General features: G+C 35.0%; 1 protein-coding gene across 3 annotated transcripts in view; it reads left to right on the top strand.

Moving 5' to 3' along the window:
* Positions 1–24007, top strand: part of VTI1A (vesicle transport through interaction with t-SNAREs 1A) — a 251646-nt gene that overhangs the window by 60199 nt on the left and 167440 nt on the right. For all 3 annotated transcript variants that reach the window (XM_081329029.1, XM_081329027.1, XM_081329028.1), the window contains exon 4: positions 12321–12398. In XM_081329029.1, the coding sequence (XP_081185155.1) occupies positions 12321–12398 (78 nt within the window). The remainder of the gene's footprint in view (positions 1–12320; positions 12399–24007) is intronic.

Genomic DNA, 24007 nt, shown 5'->3' on the forward strand with positions numbered 1-24007 from the left:
CATATCGTATGCATAAGGCTGAGATAATTGTGATAAAATACTGTGGCTCTCCTTTTGGCTAGTAATTGAAAATATATTGAATTAAAAGGAACCGGCTAACTGTTGCCTGCCCTAAAACCACAGTCTGATACCAAGTAATATAAAATATTTTTAAAAAACAAGATAAAAATGAAAACAAATATCAACCTTAAAATTTGTTATTGGGGTCTTTTTCCTGTCTAATTCTCATTTAGTCATGAAATTGGCATTGCGCTATACTGATTCTTTCTCTTTACAATGCTGTTTCCATTTTGAAGATGCTGATGTAGCTATATTGGCAATAATTTAAGAAATACCCTATCCATCAGGTATGGAACAAAAGCTGCTTGTATTGTAATAGCAATGTATTATTTAATTCATATGCAACATAAATCTATTTACCATGTGGCTGGTCTGGTGATAACATTATATTAAATTCATAGTTGAAGTAATTTATGCAATTGCTTTTCTATGTGAGGCCCGTGGAAATTAGTAATAGTCGAACTTCATTGTTTGATTTGTTTATATCATAGTTTAACAGAATTCCTATAGTTGTGACTATATGTACTGTGCTACACATGTAAAATTACACAGATCATGAGTGCTGCAGATCACAATTCTTAATTAGTTTAAGCTGAATTAATTCTTTTTCTATTTTAACTGTGTTTGCCTATGAATATATTGAGTTCAGTTGGGAAATATTAAGACTTGCGTCAAGTAAACCAGTTGTGTAAAGCTAAACTGCCATACAGAACTGAGCAAATATATCTGAGTAGGCCTTTAAAAGAATCAATATGCAAAAATTCCTCTGAATTACCAAATGATGTCTATCTAGACCAGGGGTATCAAACTGCCGGCCCGCGGGCTGGACGTGCCATGCAGAAGCCGCACCCACCCCATTGCCGGCAATGGCAAAACAGTCCCAATACGTTGCGCGAAGTCACGTGATGTCGCGAATTTGACATGTCTGACCTAGACTCAGATTGTTGTTTGGTGTAAAATTTGGATATTGAAAAACATTAGGGAAGATAACTGAACTTGTTTCTGAATAACTTTGTTTCTTGTTGTTGTGTATGGTGTTTAAATTTCTTAAATATTATAAGATGACTGTAATCATCTGAACATGTTATATTCTGTTTATCATAACAAATAGAAGTAAGTTCTGTGTTCAAGAGGTAGATATGCATATGACTACAGTATGTTTAATATTGTAATCATTTTTACCAAATGTGGCTTCTTCTATTGGTATTATGACTAAATAGCTAGAGTTAACTATTAAGTTAGAGTGTGGCAGGCAGTTGCCAAAATATTCTATGTGGTCTTCTGATATAGTACACATTTTCTTTATTATTTGACAGGATGATAACCAATCTTTTAAATTATAGTTCCATAATGGTTCATCATATTTATTATAATCTCTACTTCTTATTATAATGTGTCCTGATCATAAGTTTTAAATATTATATGGCTATATATGTTGGAATTACGAATTTGGTGATCACATTTTGTTAATAGACACATCAGCATTGATTATTTTCATAAAGGTGGAATTTTATTGCCTTTTATAGTGGAAAAATCATTCTGTTGATGAACTGTCATTTATATAGTAGGAAAAATGATCCTTCTTTTAAGTCAATCACTCCAAACAAAAGAGCAATTTAATTTAAAAAACAACAAAAGCTTATTACTTTGATTTACAATCAACTTCCCATTTAAAGAAAAATATTTGGAGGAAAAAAACCAGGAATCTTGGCTTTATTGATTGGATTGTTTATGATGGAAAATGAATAAGATCATCTGAATGTGGGATAGATAATTATTTGATGATGTTGGGACAAATGCAAGATGAAAGGAAGAGAATGCATGATTCATGTATGAAAAAGTATTAGATGTTTCAATCTCAACTATGGAAAGAGTGGAAAGTGGATACAAGGAAAATTGATGTAGTGTATCTTGGAGCACTAGATGAGTTCAAATCACCAGGACCAGATGAATTATACCCCAAGGTTCTGAAGGAGCTGGCAGACATGATCTCAGAACCACTGAACTATATCTTTCAAAGATCCTGCAGCATTGGGGAACTACTAGAGGACCGCAAAAGAGCTGATGTAGTTCCCATCTTCAAAAAAGGGGAAAAAATAGATCCAGGAAACTCTAGCCCTATCAGCCTGACCTCAATACCTGGGAAGATACTGAAAAAGATAAGCAATGAATCTGCAAAAAGCTACAGGCAAACAAAGTCATAACCAAAAGCCAACATGTGTTTGTCAAAATCAGATCATGTCAGACAAATCTTATTGCATTCTTTGACAAAGTGACAAAATTAATGGACAAGAGGAAAGCTGTGGATATAATTTACTTGGATTTTAGCAAGGCATTTGATAAAGTAGACCACAACCTACTAATTGATAAAATAGAAACATGTGGGTTAGACAGTATCACCACCAGATGGATTTGTAACTGACTGACCTACCACATTCAACTTGTAGTCTTTAATGGAACTGCATCCACATGAAGGGAAGTATGCAGTGGGGTACCCCAGGGCTCTGTTTTAGGCCTAGTACTCTTCAATATCATCATGAACAATTTGGATGGGGTAGATTGGGAACTCATCAAATTTACAGACGACATCAAGTTGGCAGGAATAGCCAATTCTCCAGAAGATAGGCTTAAGATATCGAAGGATATCGACAGACTTGAACATTGGGCGCTATCAAACAAAATGAAATTTAATGGTGAAAAAAGTAAGGTTCTATATTTAGGCAAGAAAAACTAAATACACAGGCATAGTATAGTGGTACCTGGCTCAATAGTGGTAACTGAGAGAGGGATCTTGGAGTCCTAGTGGACAGTCACTTAAATATGAGCCAGCAGTGTGCTGCAGCTGCCAAAAAAGCCAACACAAATCCAGGCTGCATTAACAGAGGTATAGAATCAAGATCATGTGAAGTGTTAATACCACTTTATAATGCTTTGGTAAGACCACAGTTGGAATACTGCATCCAGTTTTAGTCACCATGAGGTAAAAAGATGTTGAGACTCTAGGAAGAGTGCAGAGAAGAGCAACAAAGATAATTACAGGACTGGAGGCTAAAACATATAAAGAATGGTTGCTGGAATTGGGTATGTCTAATTTAATGAAGAGAAGGACTAGGGGTAACATGATAGCAGTGTTCCAATATCTCAGGGGTTGTCACAAAGAAGAGGGAGTCAAGCTATTCTCCAAAGCACCTGAAGGCAGGACAAGAAGCAATGGATGGAAACTAATCAAGGAGAGAAGCAACCTAAGGGGAAATTTCCTGACATTAGAACAATTAATCAGTGGAATCCTGCCTCCAGAAGTTGTGAATGCTCCAACACTGGAAGTCTTTAAGAAGAGATTGGACAATTATTTATCTGAAATGGTGTAGGGCAGTGATGGCAAACCTTTTAGAGACTGAGTGCCCAAACCACAACCCAAAACCCACTTATTTATCACAAAGTGCCAGGGCCACACCAGCATTGTGGTGCCCTCAGGGGAGGCATGGCAGTGTGGCCCACTGGGTGGGCATGGCTGCAGTTATCAGGGCAGACTGGGTGGGTGTGGCTGGGGTGGGCATGGCCACCTCAATGTTGCTCATGGAGGGGAAGCCTGTGGGGGACAGGCAGGGTTGGGGGACATCCAGGAGGTCTCTGGCAGGTGAGGTGGTGGGCAGGAGGCCCAGCATAGATGAGGGGAGGCATGCAATCCTAGCTGGGACTGGGGGGCCATGGCGCCGATGGGGATCCAGCTGGGTGGCCTTTGGCTTGCTGGGTGTGGGCATGCTCTACCACCTCTACTCAAGCTTGCTAGCTGGCCGCTTCGCCTCCTTTGTGCTGGGTAGGACTGCTGCTCCAGGTGGTGGTAGCCTAATGGACCTGCGCAAGCTGCTGGCAGCGACGGCACGCGTGCCCACAGAGAGGGCCATAGCTTCACCACCACTGGTGTAGGGTTTCCTACCTGGGCAGAGGGTTGGACTAGAAGACTTCCAAGGTCCCTTCCAACTCTATTCTGTTCCGTTCTATTCTATTCTAAAATGATACAAGTGTGTAGAGTTAAACTAATACAAATCTTAAAAAAGAATGATTTGTATAATGATGAAGTGAAAGACAATAGGGATGTAAAACATATCAGGAATATGATATTGTGCAAAAATGAATATAGAAGAAAAGTGTAATGTGTACATAGAGGAAAAAATGTAAAAAGAGCAAAAATATTTAAGATTCAAAACAACATGAACATGTAAAATATTTTTAATGGAATCTTCAACAGAGTGAATGGAATTAAGCATGAAATAGATGAAATTCTTGGGATGAAGCTGAAGTGAGGGAATCTTGAAAAAATGTATGGGAATTATAGCGATATTAAATGCTAGAAATGTTAATTTCAAATAAAAATAAAAAGTAATCAGTGTTGTAAGATGCAGGTAAATCTGGAGAAATGTTAAAATATAGATATGATTTGTTTATGAAGTGGCTGGATGACTTGTTTTAACATGAGTGAAGACATCTATGTTTAATGGTTGAATGAATGCTGTTATTGTTCCTTTATACAAAAGGAAAAATAGAAGAGCAGCAAGAATGAATACAACAAACTTTCTCTGAATGAAAGTGGATGGATTAGTTTAATAAGTATGTCTGGGAAAATGTGTAGAATTTGATTGAAATAATTGACAGCGAACAAAACTGAGGCAATGTAGTTAGGCTTTATGCCAAGCCGAGATGTGCAGAGCAGATCTTTGCTCTTCAACAAGTCACTAAGAAACCAATGAATATAAGAAGGAAAACCTATTATGTTGTTGATTAGGAGTATGTTTTTTTTTTATTAAAAAGTTTTAACATACAATTTTTCCCTTAAAAAATCCCCCCTCCCCCCCCTTCTCCCTCCCCCCCTTCCTCTCCCCCCTCCCCCCCTCCCCCCCCGACTTCCCAGAGCTAAATACAAGGTATATATAAAAAAAAACAATCATAAACAACCATATACTAACAATCATAAACTCTAAAATCTATCACTCTCTAGCTTATATAGGATAAAACAAACCTTAGTAATATTAAATATATATAAATATATATATAAAAAAAAACTAATATAGAAAAAAAAATAAAGAAAGAAGACTTATTCAAATATAAAACTTCTTAACCCTATACTTATTCTGAGTAAACTCAAGCCATTTTCTCCCTTCCATAATATAGCGTTCCTGCGAGTAATCTTTCAAATAGGCCGAAATCTTCACCATTTCGACCAGGTCGGAAACCTTTAAAATCCACTCTTCTATGGTCGGCAGTTCCTCTTTCCAGTACTATCCTATCAAAAGTCTTGCTGCCGTAATTAAATTCAACATCAACTTAGTATATTCCATCAGATTTTTATCCAAAAAGCCTTAACCTTTTTGCAAGTCCACCATATATGAAAATATGAAAATATATTACGTCTTTATCACCGCACCTCCAACATTTAGGCTAATAATTCAGATACATGCTTAGCTTTTTAAAATCTAAATACCATCTATAAAACATTTTGTAAAAATTCTCTCTTAGATTTCAAACTTATATAAATTTTACATTCCTCACCCAAATCTTTTCCCACCTCCCACTACTTGGCTGTAAGTACGTTGTGAAAGTTCCATAGACTTCTGCTGATCTTGTTCTTTTATCTTTTTTGATCGTTTTAAAGCAGCACGCGTCACCCTCTGTTCTCTGGGATCATCCAAAAGTGTTATAACTTGATCTCCTGCAGCACCATTCTCCTCTATCTGTCCATCTTCAGCCTCTTGATATTCTCCTTCTCCAGATCCCTTTGCAGCTTCCAGAAGTGTTAATGGGGTTGCTTTTAAAACATTATTGTAAAAATCACGCGCTTGCATCACAGTAACCAAACGGTACCTTTTACCTTCATACATCACCATCAACCCAACTGGAATCTCCCATCTGAACCTTATATCTCATTGCTTGAGCTCTTGCACAAGAAATGTAAAATCCTTCCTTCTCCTTAAAATCTTTGGAGGAATTTCTTTTAGAACCAGAACTTCTTGATCAGCAATCACGACTTTAGTATCATAGGCAGCTTGTATAACTTCATCTCTAATTTCCCTTTTTGCAAAATAAACCACCACATCTCTAGGCAGCTTTCTCTGTCTAGCAATCCATGAGTTCACACGATACACTTTATCCATGCCTCCTTTTATTTCAGATGCTGGCTGATTCAATACCACTTTGAGAGCCTCAGAAACCAGCTGCTTTAGATCTTCCTTAATATTCTCCTTTAAACCTCTGATTCTAATGGCAAACTGCATCTGGAAATATTGAGCAAGACTCAATTCTCTATCCATTTTGTCTCTTAAATCTTCATTCTCCAATACTTTTGCTTCTAATATAGCATTCTTTTGAGTCGAATCTTTGACTTTTTCATCCAAATCTTCCACACATTCAGCCACTTTATACACTGAAGACAAAATGTCTACCTTCATCACGCTGAACTTCTGTTCCATCCTCTCTTCTATTCTCTCTCCTCCAGTTTCTCCAATTTCTCCTCCATCTTTGCAAATTTATCACCCATTGATTGATTAATTGATTCCAAAAGTTTATCCAGAGCATCTCGTAAGTCCTTCGATGTCACTACATCAGGAGGATGTAATGCCTGCAATGATGATTGTTGCACCGGGGAAGTTCCAGCACTCCGAAGAGTTTTAGGGGGAGGTTTAGCCGCCATCTTTTACTTTCAATTGTGACGCACTTTCACTTAGAGTTTAAAAAGTCCATCAAGCTCGAGAGTAGAATAAAATAATCCTCTTCACCTTTTCCTCTTGTACCGCTCTGCCTGCTCTTTTTATTCCATAGTCCTTCCTTCAGGCAGGGGTGGTCGCAGACGCCTGGCTCTGCTCCATAAAGTCAGGAGCAGAGGCGCTGGCCAGCTGGGAGCGACCCAGGCTACGGGGGAGTTCGATCCTTCGGCCGCCCAAGCTGCAAGCTCAGGCGGCCCCGGAGAACTCAACCCCTACCTGGGGCCTCACCCCCTCCTCTTCTCCCGAGGAGGGGGCTTCAAATTCGCCCGAACAGCTGATCGGCGCTGTTTCGGGCGAAAATCACTCAGCTGAGCCGCGGGCAGCCCGGGAAGGCTGTCTCCGTCGCCGCGCAGCCACCGGAAGTCCGATTAGGAGTATGTTTTGTGGAGCAAAGCTATTTGCAGGGATAGAAGGTATGGAATGTATAGTGAATAGTGCTGGTTAAAGTAAATTTAGTTAGGTTTACTTTTATTTTCTCCTATTCCTAATATTTAATTTCTTTTTTTAATCACTTCTTACTATTTTCTGCATTTTCTGCAACATTGCTTACAGATTTATGAAATGTGGCCAAATTTCCAGTATCACTACTGTGTCGGTCATTCCTAAGAAATCAATACACTATTGATATCTAAAAATTATCATTTTGAATTGTCGAATGTTTTGGAAGTTCAAATGTTGAAAAAAATAGTGAAGAATTTATCATATTTTCAAGATGTTTCTGTTCGTAGGGTTGTCATTTCAGTTCACTGTTTGGGACAATTGGTTATAGGATTCCTGCTCCTCTTGATGATATCATCATCTCATTTCTCTGCCATTTTTTAAAAGATGCTGTATTCTTATAAACTTTGCAATTTAATGCAGAAAATCATACCTTTTCTCTGATAATATTGAGGAATGCTTCTCCATGCATATCATTTTGCATATGTAAGATGCAGTGCAGGAAAAAAACAATCAAAAACCTGTTACAAAGAACTCTTTATTGCGCATATTCTGTGTACAGGAACTATTAAATTCATATTGGGCTTCTCAGAAAAGGATTGGATTTGAACTCTCGAAAACTTCTGTCTCTTTTAGAAACATACATATAAAGCAGCAGCACTGTAGACAGTGGTAGCTGACAACTACGACTAAAATTGTTGACAATTTCTTGATTTGCCTGGTTAGCTTATATATAGAAGTCATTAACTATTTATAAAATGCATTATGAATTGAGTTCCTTCAAACTGTTGTAGTGTGTGTGACTTTTTCTAGCACAAAGTCTCATGCTTGCATTTGGCTACAGTGTAAATGTATACTCAGTAAAGATTTGCAAAGTTGAGAGCCTAATGCACTTTTATTCTTTTATTTTGGTTATGTTAAATTTCTCTTGCCATCCCTAATGATATTCAGCTTCATAAAAAGTTCTTAGTAAGATTATTAGAGTTATTATTTTAAAGACAAATGAGACTACTGTGTTGATATTTTAGATAGATGCTAAGAGAACAAATAGGCACTTTAGTTCAAAGACTTGATCTTCTCTGTGATCAATTCATTTTGGAATGAAATTATGATCAAAAGTAGTATCAAATTATTTATTGATGAATATTGTACAGTTGCTTCTAATTGTATGCAAAAAGCTTAGTAGTTTGATAAAGCTTCTTTTATTATTGAGAATGTGACAAAAATGTTTGTGACAATACATGTTATCTCTGCTAAGAATGGTGTAACTATATTGCACTAAATCAAGGGTCTTCAAACTTGGCCCTTTTATGACTTGTGGACTTCAACTCCCAGAATTCCTCAGCCAGGCATGCTGGCTGAGGAATTCTGGGAGTTGAAGTCCACAAGTCATAAAAGGGCCAAGTTTGAAGACCCCTGCACTAAATAGTTGTACAATGAAATCTAAATATAAGCCTTCTAACATACCTTGCTGTGTCTGATTCATATTATATATTTTCAGACAGATGTTATTTTATAGAACCAGCTCTAGGTTTTAAAACCTGCATGCTTGGAGTAGACCTATTTTCCAACCCAGAATTTTATTCATTATGATAGTCTACTGATCGCTGCATGATAAGTACAGGTAAAGCAAGCAGGAGTAAGGGTAAGAGTCAAAAGAGGATGAACTCACCAATCTATCTCTGATATTTTCTTTTTTCTCTTTCTAGTTATCTCTTCTGACCCATACAAACATTAGACTGCAAGGAAGTAGCGATTAGGTTTTCCTAGAGTGCTTAGCTGATCTTCTATGTCAACGAACCCCAATGTTTTGGGCACCAAGGACTAGTTCCATGGAAAACAGTTTTTCCACAGACCATGGAGATCATGGTTTCGTGCACTACCTAGAGCCCATGCATGCGCAGATGAAGCTTCACTAGCTTTCATGGCCCAGTTCCTGACGAGCCATGGACCAGTAGTGGGCCACGAACTAGGGGTTGGGGAACCCTGTTCTATGAAAGGTTTTGAATTTACAAAAAGGGTTGTGTGAATTTAGCTTGAGGGGTTCTTTGATCTCCAAGATCACCAACTGCCTACCCTGCCTCTAAAGAGTCATAGCTTGCCCAGTAGCTTAGCAGAAGGCAGACTTGGGGTAAGTGACAGTTTACTCTTGAATTGCTGGAATTACATCATTATTTATTATAGCTGTTGGGAGCTGTTTGACCAAGGGTAACTAAACTGTTAGACATTAGCAGTATAAAGTAGTAAACCTTAAATAGAAAAGAAGGACTGGATCATGACTCACATGCATTTGTAACTTCATTCCTTTTTTATATAAATCAAACACAAAATAAGGTATTATAATTGAGCATTCTGTGTCAATTTGTTAGCTTTTTAGTAAAAAAATAATAGAAAAACAAAATCGATCTCCATATGAAATTCTTGCATACTGCAGTCTCCCATTGTGATGAAATGAATAATTTAATCAGGGACTGTGATACCAGAGCTTCTTTAATGGTTCCCATTTCCTTTAATGCTGTAATGGCTATTTTCACTTTGTGTGTGAGACTGTTCTTCCTGAGATATACACATAATAAATAATAGTAATAGAAATAGTTGTAGTAGTAGTAGCAGCAGCAACAGCAGCAGCAGCAGCAGCAGTAGCAACAGCAACTTAAAATGTATTTTCTATCAAGTAGCAGTTGGGGTATACTGGAAAAGTTATTTTCAAAAAGTATTTTGCATCTTACCTCTGTATAAAATGAGGGATTTCATTTGACTAGTGTTGTATTTGGTTTCTCTGTTTGCTAGTTTGTGATAACTCGGTATTTTGGGACGGGTGGGTCCATTTCACAATTTAATAAAATTTAATCAAAGCAAATAATTTAAATGAATGTTTGGCAGTTCATAAAATGGCTGCTAAAAATGGCATGACCTCAGGCAGAAACATCATTTTCTAAAAGGCAAATTAACATTCTACTCTCTACCATCTTCTTTATTTATTCCCACCCTCACTAACCAACTATTAATCTAGCTTTCTTTTATCTTTTTTCTAAGTAAGTAGATACCTTTATAACCAAAAGATTGGGCTGCAACCACTCATCATTTGTATTTTATAAGAATAAGAATGCCTAGGGGCACATAGCAAATTCAGAGGCATTCTTGAAAATATCAATGATTCTAGAGCCTGTTATGTTTTTAGTATATGCTCGCTTTCTATTAAATTCAATTAAAAATAAATTACGCTTTAAAAATAAGATTGGTCAGGGCATCAATCTCATGCATCTTTTATGCACAGAACGAAACCAAAACTATTTTCACACACACATATGTGTGTATATATGTGTGTGTGTGTATGTATGTATGTATGTATGTATGTATGTATATCTATATCTATCTATCTATCTATCTATCTATCTATCTATCTATCTATCTATCTAATCATTTATGTTAGTGCAGTTTAAAATAGGTTTACGAAATGAAATTATGTATTTAAATTAACCTTCTAAATATGTATATAGTCTTTGTTCAGACTATATAGTTTAGCATAGAAACTAAAGTAACTAAGGTAAATTCTATGGACCTCGTATAATCAATGGAGATTGCCAATCTAGCCTTCTAACATCAATCTTTTTGCAACCATGAAAGCAATCAATATCCATTTCTATTGTCTACAAGTTTGCTTACTAACCAATGGTAACCAATGGTAACCAATTCAAAAGAACATGAGCAAAACCCAGTGAATTCTTTAGAGCAGGCATGTTAAACTTGAGACATCACATGATGTCACGCGACATATCAGGACTTTTTCCCCATTGCCGGCAATGGGGTGGGCATGGTTTTAGCAGGACACATCCGGCCCGTGGGCCAGCAGTTTGACATGCCTGCTTTAAAGCAAATTAACCAAAAGGAAACCAGTTACACAGCTGACCATGTATATGGCCATGCATTGCATTATGAGCATCACTTTTTTTTCTAAATAGGTCCACAGGTGTCTAATTCTCCCTCATTTTAAATCCACATAAGCTTGCTTGAAAGTCTTCTGTTATCATTTTTCATCGTACATATTTATGTAATGAGCTTTGGTATGGGATGCTATTGCATATTAACTTTCATGCCCAGTGTTACTATTTCCACTTGTTTTACATGATATGAGAAAAACATAAAACACAAGCTCCTGCATTTAGTTTAAGTCCAGCACATATTCTTTTCCAAAAATTCTTTTCAATCTAATATTCAAAGAACTAGAATTTCTTTTATTGAACCTATCTCCTATTGAATAAAAGAGCACATTACTTATTTTTCCTGAACAGCAGCTTTCAGTAATTCTTTGCATTTCAGTTTGCATAAATCAATCAAATACCCAATGAAAAGTATATCTTTTCTTTGTCCAAGTTTTTTCCCCCCCTTTGAGTGCAGGGTAGTGATTTTACTGCGTGGTTCCAATCAATGGGATTCTAGGCTTTGCCATTAGCCTTTAGGCATATAAGAATTCTTACTTAAAAAGTTTTACATCTGATATATGGAAGGTGAAATAGAACAGTCAACTTTTTTCCTCCTCTTGTGCTTTTTTTATGATTTTCAGTTTTCTTACTGGCGTATTTGTGCATAATAATATAATTATTACATGGAAACTCTTAATTGTAGAATCTGAATTATGTGGCATGCAATGCAACCATTGTTCTTTTAGTATTGGTAACAATATAGAAGATATTGTAATCAGACACTGATACTTAGAGCCGGGTTATATAAAATGACAGGCTATTTTAAGATTGGAGAAAGAAGGAGAATGCGATTTAGTTCATACTAGATATAATGGGAATGGTTTTGGATTTCTTTTTTCTATGAAGATGCAAGTTGCTAGGCTAATTTGATCTAACAATTATAAACTCCTCTGAACTTTTTGATGATTTTTATTATATTTGTCCTCGTTTTGTTAAAACAACTTCTTGAGAAGTTTAGAAATTTGTATTAAGTAGGCATCCATTAGAGGGCTCTCGAGGTTTTGAGTTTAGCAACCTTGATAGTGATAGTTCCAGAGCTTTGCTTGCTCACATTTCTTTGTTTTTCTTTTTTATTTTACAGAAAAGGTCACGGATTGCCTACAGTGACGAGGTGCGGAATGAGCTCCTAGGGGACGATGGGAATTCCTCAGAGATGCAGGTAGGATGCTAATCAAGAAGCCCTAGTGGGTGGCTGGAGGGTGAAGGAGGTCATTGGCCCACTGGGCTTCTCAAGCTGCTTCTTAACAGCATTAGTAACAACTCATGTGGAAGTGATACTGTTTAATGCAAAGCTGGGGTCTTAATCAACTTCAAAATGATTCTTGGAGATCTTACAATTTAACTCTTTATCTTGGATCCCTGTCTGTTACGTTTTTTTAAAAAAATTAAACAAAAAAACATAATATTTTCTTTCCTTTTTCTTTATTATTTAGTACTTAAGGAGTACCTTGAAACACAATATTTGCCAACAAACCGAAACATATGTAAAAGGAATACAAATTCACATAATACAGCTTTGTTAAGAGGGAAATATAATTAATTCAACACTGGAAGGCAAAACAAATGAAAATGGGGTTTCAGAATGTCACAGTTTCTTTTTCTGTGTAGTTGCCTCTCTGAACCAGATTCTGTTCTATGTACAAAACTGAAATTATACCAAAACTATATACGTGTAATTAACTTAGTACAAAATGTTAGCATTTTTAAGAAATGTGAAATATTTCTAAACATTTTATCCAGAGTCTCCATTGTGCAAGATCAGTTTCCAATATTGCAAGGAGGGTTTTTAAAGTTATTTTGTTTTCATGGTTATGCACCCTTCTTTTACCCAAAGCTTACTTTGGATAAAGATCTATAATTTTTTGCTTTCATACGTTATAATATTTTAAAATATTTTTTTAAAATTTCACACATAAGAAAGATAATGTACATTGGAGCAATGTAAATTAGTGAAGATAAAGGTATAATTATTTAATATTGTGAAACGTTTGCCACTGATCTTAATTTCTATTAATAATAATAATAATAATAATAATAATAATAATAATAATAATAATAATAATAATAATAATATAAAATAAAGTAAATAACAATAATAATAAGTTGGAAGAGACCTTGGAGGTCATCTAGTCCAACCCACTGCTCAGGCAGGAAACCCTATACCATTTCAGACAAATGGATGTCCAGTCTCTTCTTAAAAACTTCCAGTGTTGGAGCATTCAACACTTCTGGAGGCAGGTTGTTCCATTGGTTAATTGTTCTAACTGTCAGGAAGTTTCTCCTTAGTTCTAGGTTGCTTCTCTCCTTGACTAGTTTCCATCCGTTGCTTCTTGACTCCCTCTTCTTTGTGGCAGCCCCTGAGATATTGGAACACTGCTATCGTGTGAAAATGTATTATTTGTTACTATTTAGTCTTTGTTCTCTAAAGTACATTAATAGAAGAGGTAAAGCAAATGTCTATATGTACCGTGTATTTCTTATGTATCAAAATAAAATCTATATGTGATATAACTCAGACAAAAAATCAAGTGAACTTTCAATTTTAAGACTGCCTAGAGTTGTGGGGAGTGCGCCAGCATTTACATTTAATAATTTAATAAATAAAAATCTGAAAATTTAAGTTGCTATGTTTTTATTTTATACTCTATGATCTGTTAACATATATGCTAACATACATAGCTGATGTGTTTCAGTAATGATATGTTTTAATACATACTTTGTTTTCTTTTTTCTTTTTAATCATCTGAAAATGGACATATTTTTCAGAAAAGGTCTTTAATATCTAGCACTGTTCACAGAATTTATTTATTTATTAAATTTATTGGCGGGTCGTCTTATTACAGGATAATTCTGTCAAAAAATTGATATTACTTTCAAACTTAAATTTTCTACATTGTTTTCATAGTATGAATTTTGAAAGAAAAGAAATACTAGTTTTGATAAAATGTAAGCCATTGTTTGAAAGAATACATGCTTTATTTTATTGTCCCCTTTAAGAAGAATCAGTTTATCCTGTGGTGAAAACTGATGTTTTTTATGTTTTTAATGACTAACAACAATAAATTTAGCTACATATGTAAAAACAAAAAGAAAGGCAGGTAATGCCATGAAATTAACACAGAAAGCAAGTTTACTCTATAGCAAAAAATATAGTGATTTCATTGTCCGAAGTCAGTTAATATTCTGTTTATCTATATCAGCCTTTTTGTTGATATCAAGTATACTATCCATCCATCCATCCATCCATCCATCCATCCATCCATCCATCCATCCATCATTGCTTGACTAGTGAAATTTATAATAATAACGTGAACAAAGATAAACAGATTTAACATACTTTGACAATAGAATAGAATAGAGCTGGAAGGGACATTGGAGGTCTTCTAGCCCTGTCCCCTGTCAAACAGGTGAACCTATACCATTTTAGACAAGTAACTGTCTAGTCTCTTCTTAAAAATCGCCAGTGATGGAGTGGCCACGATTTCTGAAGGCAAGCTGTTCCACTGGTTAATTGTCCTCACTGTTAGGAAAATAGTGAGAAATTTTTCAGTAATTTTCTATACATTGGTCAGCTCCTTTGGGGCTGGATCTGGAAACTTCAGGAAATTGTCTTTCAATATACAGAATTTCCTATTTAATGTTTCTGATTGATGAATATACTTCAATATACTTTACACTGGATATTATTAAATTTATCTGTTCTTGGTATAATCATTTAAGTTTAAACTAAAGAATGAAAGTCATACTCAATTTGTCAGGAATAACATAAACCAGTGCATAAATAATGGAAAAGCAAGTGTTCTGTAAACATAAGCATAAACCTGTGGTTATGACAGACTAGGGGTATTAACATATACACACTACCTGCTGCATAGTTAAATAGAGAGCAAAGAAAGTTGAGAAAGCTAAAACAAATCTAAATTAGGCATTTCCAGAAATAGACAGAATTATCTGTAATGTATTATTCTTTACATAAACACTGTGTACTTTATGCAAGTCTATACGTTTGATGGCATTGTTTTTCTGTCCATGAAAAAATGTTAAATCTAATAAATACACTACATAGAATAGTTCCTCAAATAATTTCTAATAAATTATATGATTGGAAAATATGGTTAGTAAAATATTAGACATTCTATATTACAGCATTTTGGTCCTTGAAAAAAACCAATCTTGTCTGCCCTAATAGCTTCATTAGAGATAATTATTATGTTATCTGTCTAGCTTAATTATATTTTTTACTTAACACTTTTATGCTCTGCCTATCCTCTATGGTACTATAGATAGTATAGACTAACTTGACGTACTAGTTTATGTAAAAGCTATTTCCTACATTGCATTTTAGTATTTAAAGTAGAAATTTGGATAAATTATACTGAGTTCAGTGAACTGTATATTTTTTTTCTGAGTGTACCTTGCCTTTTATTCCACTACGATCAAATAAAATACTTTTTAAAATATATAAGATTTACATATGTAAATATGTAATATTTCAGTGTTTTGTTATTTTCTCCTAGAATAATAATATTTATTTATTCAAAAATTATATATGTCTTTTTTCTCAGTGAGTTGTTTATGTTTGTATAGCGAAGTTTAAGCAATACTTTGGAACGTCTCAAGTTTATCTGCTTGCATCAGTTCCCTTGAAAGATTCAAATACAGCAGTGCAGAAAAATAGAATACATTATCCGTTTATCAGTTTATTTAATTTTTATTTATTTATTTGATAAGGACACTAGTTACGTAGTTAATAAATGGCATGCTAGATTGGTAACTTGCTTTCAAAAGTATAAGAAATTTTAATTTCATTACTAAAACAATGGAAGTGGTATTTTTATTGCTAGAAACTGGGAAACTGTGAGCTTTTGTCCCACCTAAGGCATGAAGCCAGCTAAGTGACCTTGCACCAGTCACTTTCTCTCAGCTCTAGAAAAGAGGCAATGGAAAACTACGTCTAAAAAACCTTGCTGAGAAAAATGCAGGGACTTATATAGGCAGTCTTTGAGAATTGGACACAACTGAATAGTAGAAAAAAAATCTCTATATAACTAGACCTCTCTGGATGAGAGAAAATTCTTAATAATTTGTATACTAATTACAGTATAAGTGTGTAAATTGATAAATACAGTACAACAAAGCAGCTGTTACCTAGAGGAAATATTTTGTGATTATATGGTTACCTAATTTTTGATATCCTAATTCTGATAAAGACTTGGATTGCCTATGCATTATAGTGTATCAAAACTCTAAAACGCTTCAGATGGGGAAAGGGAAATGGGTCAACTTAATTCCCCAAGATCTAAAGAAGGTTGGTATCACTTTATATAGCCTGGCAGAGCAGATCATTACCAGTCACAAATCTGTTACATACCGAGAGTATATAGCAAAATAAATAGACTGTCTCACAAGTTCAGAAAATTGTGTGTTCGACCCATGATAATGTGTAAAGGGCGTTTAATAGAGTTCAGCATTTATTCGTTATCTGTATGTGGGCAGAGACGGCACTACCGTTATCAGCTTCTTGGGAGGGAAATTCCATGGTTCTGCATGTCACGTGATCTGCCTCACAGACCCATGCGCTCTCCGTGATGCAGTTTTGATTCTACTCAGAGCAGAGCAGAAGGCTTAGTCACAAGAGATTCCACTGGTTCAAACCAGCGTAAACCAGATTTTTTTTTGTCTACAAAAGAACAGATTACCACTTGTATCAAGTGGAGGAGGGGAAGAAAAAGAGAAGAATCTTTGTTTCCAAAATATGCTGATTATTATAACCTAAAATTGTGGCTGCACACATATTTATCCTTTCTGATTGAATTTGGCAGGGTTAGGATAGTGCTTTTAAAAACAGAAGTTGTAGCATGTCATCAAGTGTCATAACTGTTAAATGAGAGAAAAATCTTTTGTTAATTTGAATGAATATCTTTCAGACATCATTTTAAAAAGAAAACCACCCATTATTTAGCCTAGCTGTAAATCCTACGCAGAGCTTAAATTCAGCCATGCAGCACAAACAAGATAGAACTCTCTTTCGCTCTTTCTCTCTCTTTTTGACACCTATTGAAAAAACAAATGTGGAGCATTTTAAAACTTTCATTCACTATGGTAGAGTGTCATGCCCCAAATGGTTTCTATTGCAGAATAGTAGTTTTAAACTTTGGCCCTTAAGCTATCATAGCCATTACATGAATGGTGACCTGCAAAAGGGGATGGGGGTGAGCATAGTGATGCAGTAAACTTGGAAACCATGTTTTTTGGAAATGTTTATCTTTTGGGAGAAGAAAGTGAGGAGGAAGCAAGAGAGCGAACCAAGAGTGCTTTTAATTTAAGAACAGGTGGGGCTGGATTAGAAAACATGCTTTTCCCTTCATTTTTTATCTTTAGAAAACTAGAGCTATTGAATGCAGCACTCTTCTTAAAAATTAAAATGTCTTCATTTTTATTGCTTGGCATTATAAATGTTTAAATTCTAGATCAACAATATGAGCATAAGGAATCATTTAAGTTAGTTTTGTATCTCTCTCTCTCTCTGTGTGCTGTGTGTGTGTGTCTGTACGAGAACATCATTCCTAAATTTGCAACCAAATTCAAAATTATTTTCCACATGTATGAATACACTGGTAATGGCCAGTTGAAGAACAAACCTTCTCAGTTTTAAAATAGCATATTCTCAATAAAGAAAATTTTCCCCTTCCACCATAACTATAACTATGTGTGGCAAATAGACTGAGTGTATTTATACCTTAGCATAAAAGGCTACTATTTTAAATAAAGGTTATTATGCAGTATAGCTGACAAAAACAATTGAAAGGATTCTTCTTTTGTTTAGTTAATTAGACTACACCATTTTAAAGAGCAGAATAGTGAAATGTAAACTTTTTGAAGTAAATTCTCTTCAAAAGCATAAAGAATGCTATAGTCTAGTAAAACAATGCCACTATTTGCTTCTTCCTCATTTATATTATTTGGATACATAATACTACAATACCAAATAGTGTAGTCTAACTAAATTTACATTAAAAATAGTACACTTTAAAATGCCATATAAGCTGGTGTTTCTATTAGCCATCAGTTATAGTTATTCTGGCTGATTTAGTAAGATAGATGTACAGGAAGACATAAAAAGGCAGATGTCAGTACTAACAAAATAAAAAATGTAGAAATCTTGTATATACAAAATCACTTCAGCTGTACTATCTTAGAAGAGAGGAATAGTAAACTTGTTTTCTCCTTTTTGTATTATAGACTTCTATGAAGTCATTCCCCTTTATTTCATGATAGTGTCTTAGATGTGGTTTAAAAGAGAATTTCACACTATTCTCTTTGTTTAATGTGACAGTGTGCGAAAGTGATCTTTATTCGTTCAAAAAACTCTGCATGTAGTCTATGTTTAGGGTCTTTTAATGTGTTTGTCTGTGATTTTTAAATGCTAAACATGTAAACAGATAAATTGTCAATGTTAATTCTGTATCCTGTCACACAACTGATCTTTCTTTCCTGCCATTTCTTTCCTTTTTATCTTTTTCTGTGCATTCATGTTGCAGTTGATAAAATTACGTGAAGAGGTGAGTATTTTGTTGCCTAGCTTTTTCTTTAAAGCTAGCTTTTCATATCTGAATAAATCTTTTTGGTCACTTACAGAGAAATCTGCAGAATGCATGCATTATATATCTATATATCTATATTTATCCATATCTCTTTAAAAATGTTCTAGCACTGTGTGAGTCTTTTCTGTAATAATCATACATTTCATCAGAATCCCTAGGTCATACTTTTAAAATTACAATTCTTTAATAGCACTAAGAAAAAAGATAATTTAAAGGATCTGTAAAAACCCCCCACAAAAAACTAGTATTTGATATGTGTTTGAAATACCATGTTGAAATCAGATCCTGTAATGATATCTGCACAACAGAAGGTACTGTAACAGTAGGGGGGAAAAAACCCTCCGCTTGAAAGGTACAAGCAATACCTCATTGTGTAGATCTACCAGCATACAAAACAATATGAAAATATTGCATGCACGTATACTGAACTGTAGATGTATGCTCAGTTGTGCCTCCTGTATTTATTATTTATTTGTGCATATGCTGTAGTGAATGCAAATTAGGATCCTTTTTCATTCCAGGAAATGACCAGAAGAGATAACAGTACTTCAAAAGTAATATCAAATCATCAAATGATTATTTCTTGACATTTTCTAGAGTACTTTTGCTTTTTTTTAGATTTGTCCTTGGTTTTTTTGCTTACACAATTCTCTCTTTCTGTCTCTGTCTCTCTCTGTGTGTATGTGAGAGAGAGAGAGAGAGGGAGAGAGAGAGAGTTTAAATCAAATTCTTACTCCTAGAATTTGGTATAGTAGAAGTTGCTAGGGAACCAGTTTTTTGAGATAGTGGCATAATAACACCTTTCAGTTCTTGCAAAGAGAGACAAAACAACAAACTGTGTTTGTTTATTCTTGTGGTATTTGGTGAATGACCTCTGTTATAAAATGCCTGTATTTCAAAAAGGTGGGACAGAGAAGGGATGATGCTTGTTCATTGAAAAAAAACTGGAGAATAACCAAATGAAATACAGTACAGGAAATTTATTACTGTGTAGATTTCCTTAATAGATCAATATTTTTTCATCAATCAAGTAGTTTGAATTTCCTCCATCTATGTGAATTTTACATAGATAGCATTTTTCATTATATCAATTTTTTAAAAAATACTGTCATAAAAAGGCAACTGAGCAAAGTTCCTTCAACTCTATCCTTATTAATTAGCATCATTATCGTATATGCTTAATTATATAGAATAATGTAATCAAAGTATAGATTAGTATTAAAGAACTTAGAATTCAGATTTAATGGTAATAACAAGCACAAAGGAATGTGAAATATAAAATAAAGAAGAAGGGAAGAGATGCTAATAGCAAAGAAAATAGTTCCTCATCATACATGTAAGCTTTATTTTAAATTAGAACAGGTCTGAGTGATATAGTTTTCAAACCATATAATGTAGTAAGTCAAAGAGTTGTTTTCTTTAAAACCATGATAAAAAAGATTGTGAACATGTTTTATTCAGCCATTTATAAATTCTATATCAATATAATTCACTGAGTTTTCAAATAGTAGGCTAAACACATTCTTAACTCTTCAGGTAAATATATTTAATATTGGATGTTTGTAAAAAAAAGTACAGTTGAAGAATTTGACAGCACAAATATACTTAACTTGGTAAACCTTAATAGCTGATTTGTTTCCAAAATATATTGGAATAAGCAGTTGGAGATTATTTATAAGTTAATTAAATATTGATGATAATACTCATACTGTATACTCAATTAAACATATATTAAGAGAGTTATCAAAACAGACTAATTTTTCACGAATTCCAGTAAAATGCCACCTTAATTATTTAATTTTGTGAGGATCTACTAAGTATGTTGCATGGATTGAATTTTATTCCTGTTTGTTTAATGTGTATATATAATCATTTACATTTTCTAAAAGAGAAGCATTTCAGGAATCATAAGAACTCAATGGCTGAAAAAGGGATTTAAAGTCAAAATTAAAGAGCAGAAGTTTCACTACTGCAATTTGTAATTACGGTTTGGCTCAAGGATAAACTGTAAATATATGTTTTTCGTACATAGAGTAAAATGTACATTAAAGTCCAAAGGATGACTAGTGCAGTGATTCGCATATTTCAAATTAATCAAATAATTAGGCATATAGGCATTCTAAATTATAGCTCTCCTAAGGAGGTATTATCTTAAAAGCAATTATGTATTTTTTAATATTGTTTATTAATAAAATGACCCATTTCCCTTTTATTATTAGGCTTCCTTCAAACATATGCCAAACTGTATACAGAATTTTGTAGAGGCTACATTGCTTGATTTTTTTTTAACCTTCTGAAATTACAGTTTGAATACAGTCCATGTGGAGTTTCTAAATCTCAAGATTTAGCTCTGTCACTTTGCAAACTTCTTCATTTAGCTCGATAGTGAAGCTCTTTAGAAACTAAAAAGCAGCCGGAACAACCTCACACTATTTGTTGTACAAAAGATTTAAGAATAGTGAGGGAGAATGGATTTGGTGCCGTTAGAAAAGGATTGAAAATACCCACTGCTGATAAAACCCATAGCTTTATGACCGTACATAACATCATTTCTGCAATAAACATATAGTAGTTTAAGGTTGAATGCAATAATGTTATTAATAATAATAATCTAGTTGTAAAATGCAATTAAATTGAAAAGCACTACCGAATAACAAAATATGAGATTCTTCTATGCTCTTGTTTAGAAAAACAGGATATTTGACTGCTAACAGGAAAGTTAAGATTCAGTTTGAATATTTTCTAATGGTTTCTAAAATTGCTTTTGTCCATTTTTGCTACATCTATCCCAGTAATCATATTTATCATTTAATGTTTATATTGTCCATATTAAAATATTTTAGAAATAATTCTCAGTTTTGAACACTTTAGTGATATTCACGTAGCTGAACTGACAATGTTTAATCATTGCAGTGAGCATAGGTTTATTATCCACAACACACATTTCACTTTTAAGGGTAGTGATGTTTATGAAATTTTTCATTTTATAGGAAAATAAAATGTCTCGCATTATTTATGTAGCTTCAGTTTTTCACTTTTGTATGGATTGAAGATCATTTTACAGTAGATATTACTTAAAGTAAATTTGCATTAAAATATTAAAAATATAAACTTCAGACAAATGAATAAAATATTTATATTTATGACATATAATATTATGATTATTATAAGGTGCTCTTTTTGTATGAAGTTATCTATTAAATAATTTGTTAAATTATTTCTTTGTTTTAAAATTCCCCAGGGTACCCTGCCTTAATTTCTTATATTGTGTTTAAATTATATTATAAAATATTATAAAATGTGTGTGTGTTTCTTCTCTTCCTTCATCCCGTGTCTGCTTGGATTGCTCTCCCAATATTTTAATTTTGGCCATTTCTCTTAACCTATACGCTATGAATTAGACAACACTATTAATTATTATAGACTGTTATTTTAGCTTTCCTGACCTTCACATTGGGCTCTCTCTCTCTCTGCTGATCTAAATGCATTGTTTTAATGATTTCTTTAAAAAAAATAAATCAAGGAAGGCTTTGATGTGGCTTTAGCTGCCTCCATCGTCTGGCCACATCTCAGAGATGTGTCACCTGTGCCAGGAGGGAATAGGGAAATCACGTTTTGAATGGTAATGATAACATACTAATCACTTCCTTTCTTTGAAGATAGAAGCGAGATATTCTGTCAGCATCCCTGGCTGCTGGAGCTTGGAGGCACTGGTCTAGGTGTATTAGCTTAAGTGTGCATGTCAATACAGCTTGCATCTCCCAAGATCCATAGGGGCTCATTAGAGCAAGGTAGATCATTTCGGCAGACAGCCACTCAGATAATATGGATAGCACCTACTTTTTAATAATATTATTAGAAAGCATTTCTTCAATTTTTAAATGACATCTGTCAACAAGGCAAAGTTCCAGGAGTTGAGAGGTTGTGTTTTTTTCTTTCTTTTTTGCCATGTAGCCAATTCTTTTTTTCTGAGTGAAGAAGAGTGACTTAAAATGTGTGCCTGAACTTAGTTGGTAAATGATGATTAATTGATTAGAAATGCTTCAGAAACAATATATATATAAATAAAGTAATATTTCAAAGAAAAAATTGTAGCACTGGTCTTTTCATTTGGGGGTTCATCCCAGATCATAAAGTCAGATTTATGCAGAGTAATTTAATCCTTTTAACTTAGTAAAAATTGTTCTACATATTGCTATGTAGTACTCAATTTATCAGTCATTTATTCTGGGCCTTTCGTTGCACAGCATATTCTTGTAAAATATATACACAAAGAATTCTATCTTTCCATGTGCGTACCATGGATTGCTCAAGTGAAAACTTGTCATCCAAAAATAGGATTTGCTTCAACAAACAGTGGCGTAGCGTGGGGGGTGCAGGGGGGGCCGGCCGCACCGGGCGCAACATCTGGGGGGGCGCGCTCACACTGAGCTGCTCAGGGAGCCCCAAGGGCTGCCCAGAGTTGGCTTGGTGTGACAGCAACACCATATTAACACTAAAAGCACGCGCGCTGCCCAGCGTGCAATCGTATCTGTAACAGCCGTTTTGTTCTCTTAATAACAGGAATAATTACACCCCGCCCCTTTGTCCCGAGAGACACGTGGTCTCGATTGTGGCTTGCAGTAGACTCGCGGCGGGGGGCTGCAGCACACCTCGTCGTTTACCAGCCCTCGGAACTGTTTGGCGGAGTGTCCAGCGCTGCTCGCCGTTTGTAATAAACAGGGGTCTTCAAACTTGGCCCTTTTATGACTTGTGGACTTCAGCTCCCAGAATTCCTCAGCCAGGCTGAGAGGAGCTGAAGTCCACAAGTCATAAAAGGGCCAAGCTTGAAGACCCCTGGTAATAATAAAGAATGAGGCCCGCAGACGGCGAGAAGGCTGAAAGGGGCGTCGCTCCTGGGTGTATCTTCTGCTCGGAATTGCGTCTCCCGAAGGCAAACTTAAATCTTCCTTGAGCTGGTTTTCGCTGCGCGCGGGCGCGCGCAAAAGAGAGAGAGAGAAAAAAAGAGATCTCCGAAGGGAACCAGGGAGGGGGAGGGGCGGCCTGGCGGAATGCGCCTTGTTCTAATTGTGGAATATAGGGCAAGGCTTCCGTTCCGCCCCCGCCCCGCCCCCCCCCAGCCTGAGCCTGCCTTGCGTGGCTGGTGGCTCTCCTGCGGTAATTG

This window comes from Vipera berus (genome assembly GCF_964194415.1).
Source record: "Vipera berus genome assembly, chromosome: 5".
NCBI classification, from domain to species: Eukaryota; Metazoa; Chordata; class Lepidosauria; order Squamata; family Viperidae; genus Vipera; species Vipera berus.